The sequence below is a fragment of the Mastomys coucha genome, unplaced genomic scaffold, assembly GCF_008632895.1.
Source record: "Mastomys coucha isolate ucsf_1 unplaced genomic scaffold, UCSF_Mcou_1 pScaffold14, whole genome shotgun sequence".
In the NCBI taxonomy this organism is placed as follows: Eukaryota; Metazoa; Chordata; class Mammalia; order Rodentia; family Muridae; genus Mastomys; species Mastomys coucha.
In genome coordinates, this window is record NW_022196896.1 from 89,404,946 (window position 1) to 89,414,533 (window position 9,588).

The 9,588-nt window shown below is 40.3% G+C and overlaps 1 protein-coding gene across 1 annotated transcript in view; it reads right to left on the minus strand.

The window, feature by feature from the left end:
• Ndufs1 (NADH:ubiquinone oxidoreductase core subunit S1) overlaps positions 1-9,588 on the minus strand; it is a 39,363-nt gene that overhangs the window by 27,116 nt on the left and 2,659 nt on the right. The window contains exons 2-6 of the mRNA XM_031368987.1: positions 6,419-6,484; positions 5,716-5,807; positions 5,014-5,121; positions 1,217-1,293; positions 2-65 (exon numbers count right to left, since the gene is read on the minus strand). Of these exons, the coding sequence (XP_031224847.1) occupies positions 2-65; positions 1,217-1,293; positions 5,014-5,121; positions 5,716-5,807; positions 6,419-6,479 (402 nt within the window). The 5' untranslated portion in view covers positions 6,480-6,484. The remainder of the gene's footprint in view (position 1; positions 66-1,216; positions 1,294-5,013; positions 5,122-5,715; positions 5,808-6,418; positions 6,485-9,588) is intronic.

The following is a 9,588-nucleotide window of genomic DNA, read 5'->3' on the forward strand; positions in this document are numbered from 1 at the left end:
CTCCCTGGTCACAAATAGGACAATCCAATGGGTGATTTGCTAATAAGAACTCCATCACACCTTCTCTGTATGAAAAATCAAATATATAAAGCGACATAAGAAGCTATCACTAAAAACAGTGACCTATAGGCTAGCTCGATAACCTTCATAGATTTTTTTTTTTTTTACAGTTAGCATAAATTTTACATTTACTTCCAGATATGCTATCATATTAGTATTCAGTATTCAGGTAGTATTAAACACAGTTTGAACTTGTTCATAAGGGTTTAAATATTGATCCTAGGTAATTATGACTTTTAGGGCTTTGTTTATTCACTTACATATTTATTTTTGAGACAGGGTCTCATGAAGCCCAGCTGCTATCCAACTCACACTGTGGCCAAGGATTCTGTGTCCTTGTATTCTGATTTTCAGCCTACATCTTCCAAGTGATGAGATCACAACCATATGCCATCACTGTCAGCTTTTTTTTTTTAGAGCAACCACCCAATTCCTGAAATTATAGGCATGTGCTATCATTTTTTTTTAAAGATTTATTTATTTATTTTATGTAAGTACACTGTAGCTGTCTTCAGACACACCAGAAGAGGGCATCAGATTTCATTATGGATGGTTGTGAACCATCATGTGGTTGCTGGGATTTGAACTCAGGACCTTCAGAAGAGCAGTCAGTGCTCTTAACCGCTGAGCCACCTCTCCAACCCCCATGTTCTTCTTTTTAAACTCATAACTTTTGGGTTGGAGAGTTGGCTCAGTGGTTAAGAGCACTAGAGACCAGGTTTTATTCCCAGCACCTGTGTGGCAGCTCACACCTGTCTGTAACTCCTGTTCTAGGGAGTCCAACACCTTCACAAAGACATACATTTAGGAAAAACACCAACGCATATAAAATAAAAATAAGTAAAGTCATTTTTAATTTGAAATGAAAACAGGGCTGGAATTATAGCACCATGGCAAGTTTAATCCACAAGCCTCATGAACACACTCTGAGCACTAGAACAAATACTAATGTGTCATCAAGTGCTCAATTCAGTAAGTCCTAGTGCTACTCATGTCTCAAGTTCTCAACACTGGTAATATTCCAGGCAATGCCCCCAACACCTGAGTGACCTCCTCTACTGTGTCCTCATTTCTGCTGCTCTTAAAAGATTTGATGGGATCTCTCTCATGGCATAACCACCTCCTGACAAATCTACAGTAGTAACAAAAAAAGTACCTGGCTTTCTTAGATTTTTCCGAGTTTGTCAAGATATTCCAGCCCTTCATAACAGGCATAGCACAAGCAGCAACTACCTAAAATTTCAACGGAGAAATCCATACTTGTATTTATTTGTAGTTATAAGCATTCCTATACATAAAATCCTGAATAAACCATTAAAAACCAAAACATGACCATGGGATAAACAATGAGTTGCAGGACAGTCTGAGACCTGTCTCAAAGATTAAATAAAAACAAAACAGAGCAGAAGAAAACAAAAACAAAGATTAACTTTCAAAATCAATTTTTGTTTTCAGATAAGGATAGTGGTACATGCCTGTAATCTCAGCACTCAGAAGGCAGAGGCTGAGTCGGGCTGTGGTGGCACACGCCTTTAATCCCAGCGCTTGGGAGGCAGAGGCAGGTGGATTTCTGAGTTTGAGGCCAGCCTGGTCTACAGAGTGAGTTCCAGGACAGCTGGGGCAGAGGCTGCAAGTCTGAGGACAAGCTAGTCTAGCCAGGGTTTTATAGAAAGACCTTTTCTTAAAAAAAAAAAAAAAAAGTAAAAAAAAATCATATTTTTAAAAATTATTAATAGGATAATTTGACCATTCATGCTAATCTTAAAAGCAAATAAAATATTACTGTGGTTTGTTCCCCCAAAAGGTCATATATTAGAAGACTGCTCCCCAGTCTACAGAAGTTTGTGAAGTAGTGCCTAGTAGGAGGCACCTGGGATATGACACTGGCCTCTCAGTGACTAGGTCATGGAGATTAATTCCCACAAGAAGTAGGTTGTGCCAAAAAAAAAAAAGGGCAGGAGGCCTACCCAGTCTCTTGCTTTTCTTCTTCTCATATAACCAAAGGCTTACCAAATGTGGTTGCTTGATTTGGGGACTGCAAAACTATAAGCTAAATAAACCTGTTCACTTCATAAAGTATCCAGATTGGGTATTTTGTTTTAGCATCCCCAAAAAACTAAGACATATTAGCCCTTAAGGATAGTCTATTAGTTAAAGCAATTTTTTACCCTGCTCTGAAATTGGGTGTTTTTTGTTTTGTTTTGTTTTGTTTTTGAGACAGGGCTTCTCTACTTGGCTGTTCTGGAGCTTTCCATGTAGAGGAGGCTGGCCTCAAACTCCCTCAAACTCAAGACATTCACCTACCTCTGTTTCCTAAGTGGTAGGATTAAAGGTTTACACCACTATGCCTGGATTTTACTTTAAAAAATTTTAAGACAAGGTCTCACTACATAGTCCTGGCTGACCTGGAGCTCACTCTGGACCAGGCCAGCCTCTAACTCAGAGGGCTGCCTGCATCTGCTCCTGCATGTCGGTAGTAGAGGTGTGTGCCAGTCTCTAATCTAACTCAGAGGGCTGCCTGCCTCTGCTCCTGCATGTTGGTAGTAGAGGTGTGTGCCAGCCTCTAACTCAGAGGGCTGCCTGCCTCCACTCCTGCATGACGGTAACAGAGGTGTGTGCTACTACATCCAACCTCATCACCATTTTTGTGCTTTCAAAAACCAGGAATGGATACACAAAATGGCTCAGTATGTAAAGACATACTGAGTTTGATATCCAGGACCAACTTGGTGGAGGAAGAGAACTCACTCCTCTAACCTGCACACATGCAGCAGTACACATGTGAATGCTGTGTGCACCAGTATTCACATGCACATATGAATGTGTACATACAAGCACATAAAAACACACACTCTACCTGCCTCTTCCTCCCAAGGGCTAGGATTAAAGGCACATGCCACCACCTGGCTTTTTTAAAAATTAAAAAATTTTTAAAATTTTTAAGAGTTCAACACTGGCCAGTGCTTTATAGTAAGTGTTATATTTGAGGTCAACCCAGAAAAAAATGAAGTCAAGGGCCAGACAGATATCTCAGTGAGTCAAACCTAATGACCTGAGAGTTTAATCCCTAAGACCCACATGGTGGAAAGAACCACACCACTGTAATTGTCACTCTAACTCCACATGTGCACAATGGCACATACACCTAATCTCATCTCCTCATAAGTAAATAAATATGTATCATTTAAATTAAAAATTTGAAAACCAGGAAAAGAATCCTAGGATTTTGAGTGCACTGTTGCTTTCTTCAGACACACTGGAAGAGGTTATCAGATGGCTGTGAGCCACCATGTGGTTGCTGGGAATCAAACTCAGGACCTCTGGAAGTGTAGTCAGTGCTCTTAACCGCTGAGCCACCTCTCCAGCTCCAGAATCCTAGGATTTAGTGAGATAGCTCAGTAAATAAAGTGCTTGCTGTGTAAGCCTGAGAAGCATTGAGGACTTAAGGTTGATCCCCAAAACCTCTTTCAAAAAGCTAGACATGAGGCTGGAGAGATGGCTCAGTGGTTAAGAGCACTGGCTGCTCTTCCAGAGGTCCTGAGTTCAATTCCCAGCAACTATATGATAGCTCACAACCATCTGTAATTAGATCTGACGTGCCCTCTTCTGGTGTATCTGAAGAGAGAAACAGTATACTCATATATATAAAATACATCTTTAAAAGAAAAATAAAGCTGGGCATGGTGGTACATGCTTATAATCCCAGCACTGGGGAGGCAAAGACAGGTGAGGATATCCCTGGAGCTTGTCTAGCCTAGCCTAAGCAGAAAGACCTGTGTGTAAAAAACACAATGGAGAATCCCTGAGGAACAATCCTTGTCCTCTGCCCTCCACAGACAGGAACATGTACACACACATACACAAACCTTTGTTCATTTGTAGGCATTGCTGAGCTACAGCTGTATACATCAAAATGCTATTACAGAACCTAAAGTGAACTTTTTCCCTAAAGTTCTTTATCAAGTGAAAACAGTACAGTACAGCATAAGTACTTCTAGTATACATTACACACTTAGCATGCATTTTAAGATTATGTCTTAAGACCCTGAAAGCTTAAGAAACCATCTTGAACTCCTAGACTTGCTATATGGCATTTATGTTTACACAATACTTCCATCAATGTATTTTGCTTGAAATGAATCACTTATGTGGTAGTATGAATAGGTGTGTCCCCCATAGATCCATGCTTGGCTATAGGGAGTGGCACTATTAGGAGGTTGGCCTTTCACTGTGGACGTGTGCTTTGAAGTTTCCTCCTATGCTCAGACTCCACTCAGTGCAGAAGAAGCCCTCCTACAGACTGCCTATAGAAAACAGTCTTCTCCCGGCTGCCTTCTGATTAGGAACTCCTGGGTCCTCCAGCTCCAAATCTGCCTGCGTGATGCCATGCTTCCCACCATGATGACAATGAACTGAACTTCTGAAAGTATAAGCCAGCCCAGTTTTTGCCTTTTTTTTTTTTTTTTTGGGGGGGGGTTTTCAAGACAGGGTTTCTCTCTGTAGCCCCGGCTGTCCTGGTACTTACTCTGTAGACCAGGCTGGCCTCGAACTCGGAAATCCGCCTTCCTCTGCCTCCCAAGCGCTAGGATTAAAGGCGTGCACCACCACTGCCCAGCTCAGTTTTTGACTTTATAAGAGTTGCCTTCACCAGGTAGCAGTGGCGCACACCTTTAGTCCCAGCACTTGGGAGGCAGAGGCAGGTGGATTTCTGCATTTGAGGCCAGCCTGGTCTACAGAATAGAGAGAAACCCTGTCTTGAAAAACTTAAAAAAAAAAAAAAAAAAGTTGCCTTGGTTATGGTGTCTCTTCATAGCAATAAAACCCAAACTAAGACAACCTACATACAAGGAAAAAATTGGATTTATAGCAGTATTGATTTTAGATAAAGTTTGCTGCAAGATTTAAAGTCTTTCCCCTCCCAAAGCATGACATGGAATTCTGGGAATCACATACCTTTGGAGCTTTCTCAATCTCTACCAGACACATCCTGCAATTTCCAGCAACAGACAACCTTTCATGGTAACAGAATCGAGGGATTTGCATGCCAACCTTCTCGCAAGCCTAGAAGACAAAATTTTGCTTTAGAATAATTTCCCTTGGATCTTGTTCTTACTGAAACACAATGGATGGAGGCATCTTTTATTATTTTATCACCATTACCCACTTATCTGAACCCACTCCTATGTAAGTTCCTCAAGAACTCTTGCTCTATTCCAAACAAGGCAGGCAGCTCTGAAGGTGCTACAGCAGATTAGGAAAGTCCTCACAGTCTGTGGTGAAGTCCTTCCCCATCATCTGCTTTGTCACAGTCCACAAAAGCTCCCTGCCAACCTGTCCTAGTGGCTTCCTCATTCCTGGACTTCCCTTCTCTTCTGAGTCACAGACTCACCTCACATCTTATAGCTGGCTATGATTTAGTTTTACCTCTGACATCTCTACCACCCCTAGCTAGCCAAAATACTTTCCATTGTACCTTGATTTTTTTTTGGATTAACATTCAGTGCTTTCATGTCTGTTTATGTCTACCACAATCCAGAAATTTAGAGAAATGACATACTAGCCTTTGCTTACCTGCCTTTTTAAACTAAACAGTATGAAGGAATTAATTTTTTTAAATAAAAATCAGAGAACACACATAGTCATAAAAGTAATTACCTGCAGGACAGTGGTTCCTGGTTCCACCATGACAGACTGACCATCAACAAACACTTCAATCAAGTTACTTGCTGCTGTGCCAGTTGTTCGAACTGGTCATCAAAACAATAAGGTAAAAACCAAATTAACCGAGTTGAATTCAGTGCAGCAGCGCCTAATGAATTAACTAAATATAAAAATTATCATTTTTTTACTAGTCTTCTCCCTCTAGAGGCAAATTTTGTTTTTCGTTTTTGTTTGTTTTTTCCAATCAGGGTTTCTCTTTGTAGCCCTGGCTGTCCTGAAAAGACCATACCAGGCTGACCTTGAGCTCAGAAATCCACCTGTCTCTGCATTCTCAGTGCTGGGATTAAGGGCATGGGCCATCATAGCCTGGCTAAGATACAAACTTTTCAAGCATTAAATAAGCATAAAAGCTTTTTTAACTCAATTATATCAAACATATGTTGTCAGGTTTGGTTTGGGGTTTATAAAGACACTCAAAAATACTCATGGGGCTGAAGAGATGGCTCAGCCGTTAAGAGGACTGACTGCTCTTCCAGAGGTTCTGAGTTCAATTCCCAACAACTCATGGTAGCTCACCACCATCTGTAATGGGATCTGATGCCTTTTTCTGGTGTGTCTAAAGACAGCTACAGTGTACTCTAATATACATAAAACAAATAAATCTTAAAAAAATTAATGAATATACAACAAAACTTACCATATCCTTTAGGAGACTTAGAAAGGCCTATCAAGGCCCTTTTTATAGGTATCCTTAACATGATGGCTAAAAAAAAATTTAAAAAAGATTAATTTTGTAGAAGGAAAAGAACAACCTACTAATAAAATTTCTGTTACTTTTTAATGATTTCTCATACATTATTCTAAGAGAATATTCAGCAGTTCCTCTGTTTTCCCTCAAGTTGTACATATAACGTGCAGTCCCAGAGACACTAGTTTATACAATGTCAATAGCTAAGAAATAGTATGTAGTCGACTTTGGGTCCTTGGATAGGTAAGGTACCACTGAGCTACATCTCCAGCACTAAACTTGGGCTTTGTAATACAAAGTAAAGGGCAGTTTTGATATAGCCAGAAGAAAGTGGTAAGAGTTTGGAATACAGCTCAACTGGCACAAGAGTGCTTGCCTAGCACTGAGGAAGCCCTAGGTTCTAATACCAGCACAGCATAATCCAGACTATATGCGTGTAATCCCTGAATTTGAGAGGTAAAGGCAGAAGGATAAGAAGTTTAAGGACATCTTCTGCTACAGCAAGTTTGAAGTCAGGCAGATACAGGAAACATCTCAAAAGAAAAAGAATTAAGAATAAAATAAAATGAGTTGCAAGAATAACCCTTTGTCATTAATAGCTATCTAAAATAAAATGCCTTTCTGCCTTCATCTTCTACCAGTACATTGTGGATTTTGTTTTCTTGAGCCAAGGTCTTATTATTAATTTCGGCTAGTCTTGAAGCAATTCTCCTGCCTCTACTTCCTGGGTGTTACCACAACTAGTTCCAGTATACTCTCTCACGATAAAATATTTTATATATAACTCTAAGATATTCTGAGGTAGCTCAGAAGTCAAAAGCCTCTGATGCATCTTGAGGAGCTTCATTCTGCCATAGCCCTATAATCTGCTTATATTACGCTTCTATCCTAAATGTACTATGAATTCTTGGCATCTTCCTACTTTCAGTACCAATTCACAAAAGCTAGTAAAAATAGGCTTTAAAACAATGGTCCTGCTGGGCAGTGGTGGTGCATGCCTTTAATCTCGGCACTTGGGAGGCAGAGACAGGCGGATTTCTGAGTTTGAGGCCAGCCTGGTCTACAGAGTAAGTTCCAAGACAGCCAGGGCTATCAGAGAAACCCTGTCTTAAATAAAACAAAACAAAACAAAACAAAACAACAACAACAAGATTTAAAACAATGGCCTTACATTGTTTTAGGTGTTTAAGAAGCCTAATCTCAGTTACTGGGGACACCAAGGCAGCAGGACCCCATGTTCCCAGACTGCCTAGACCTTGAGTGAGCTCAATACTAACCTGGGTAACCTGCTGAGACCCTGACTCAAAAACGGAAAAGAAACTGGAGAGGCTCAGTAGTTTTGCACTTGCTGCTCTTGTGCAGAGAACCTGGGTTCAGTTCCCAGGGCCCAAATGATGGCTCGCAACTATCCATAATTGCAGTTATTGATGCCCTCTTTTGATCGCTGCAAGTACCAACTCACATACAGAGCACACACATACAAGCAGGCAAAACACTCATATATGAAAAGAGCTGGGCATGGTGGTACACACCTTTAATCACAGTGCCTATGAAGCAGTGTTAGGCAGATCTCAGAGTTCAGGCCAGCTTAATCTACAGAATGAGTTCCAGCAGCCAGGGATATATGGAGAAATCTTGTCTCAAAAACAAAACAAAACAAAACAAAACAAAAAATACAAAAACAATAAAGTTAAATAAATTATTTTAAAGTTTTTTTTTAATTGAAAGTAAAGTAAGAGCTGGGCAGTGGTGGCCCATGCCTTTAATCACAGCACTTGGGAGACAGAGGCAGGCAGATTAATAGTAATGATGATGATGATGATGATAATACCAATAATGACAATCATCCATCTTAGTTAAGGAGTCTATTGTTTTGATGAAACACCATGACCATAGCAAGTGGAGGAGGAAAGGGTAGTTTGGCTTACCCTTCTACAATGTCATCTATCACTGAAGGAAGTCAGGGCTGAACAAAGCGGGGGCAGGAGCCTGGAGGCGTGGCTGATCCAAAGGCCATGGAGGGGTGCTACTTACTGGCTTGCTTCCCATGACTTGCTTAGCCTGCTTTTTTACAGAACCTGGGACCACCAGCCCAGAGATGGCACCACCCACAATGGGCTGGCTCTCCTAAATCAATTGTTAATTAAAATACCCTACAGGCTTGCCTGCAGCCTTATTTTATGGAAGCATTTCTTAACTGAGGTTCCTTCCTCTCAGACGATTTTGGCTTGTGTCAAATTGACATAAAACTATGCAGCACCGTCTCTAAAATTATAATCCTTTTCCACAAACTGGTATTATTACAGGTATGTAGTTTTTCTATTTGTTTGTTTTTTCCTTTTAAAGATAGTAAAAAAAAATTATATAAGAATGTATCAACGTTAAAAAAAATAGTAAAAATGTTTCAATAGTGATAGCTGTACTAATAGAAAATTGTCCAAAACCAGATTTTTTTTTCCTTTTTAATTTAAAAAAAAAAAAAATCTGGGGGGTGGAGAGATGGCTCAGTGGTTAAGAGCAGTGACTGCTCTTCTAAAGATCCTGAGTTCAATTCCTAGCAACCACATGGTGGCTCACAACCATCTGTAATGGGATCTGATGCCCTCTTCTGGTGTGTCTGAAGACAGCAACAGTGCACTTATATATGTAAAATAAATCCTAGAAAAAATAAAAAATAAAAACAAAGAAAAACTGTGCAATAAAAACTAACATCAACTTCATCAGTAATGACTACTGACAACCAGTTGTACAGTGCTCTTCATCTGTGGCCCTTTCCTTAATAAAAACACAGCATGTATATCGTTTATTATTCTACTTACTAAACTTGGGCTGAGCAGGTTAGTGCAAGGCCACTTCCTTTAGGCTGCACTGGGCTGTATCCATAGTACAAACAACAAACAAACAAGCCCACAATACTAAATTGAAGGTGAATTATCAATTTTGGTATCTACTAGACTGTAAGTTCCTTGACAAAAAATTTGGTTATTTGCCACGGACCGGGATTTCTCGCGGGGTCCCTGTTCCGCGGGACACGGGATTCTGGCCAGGTGCGCACGGGATTCGGCTTTGACAAACAGACTACACACACGGGTGGTGTAAAATCTGAGTGTATTTCTTTA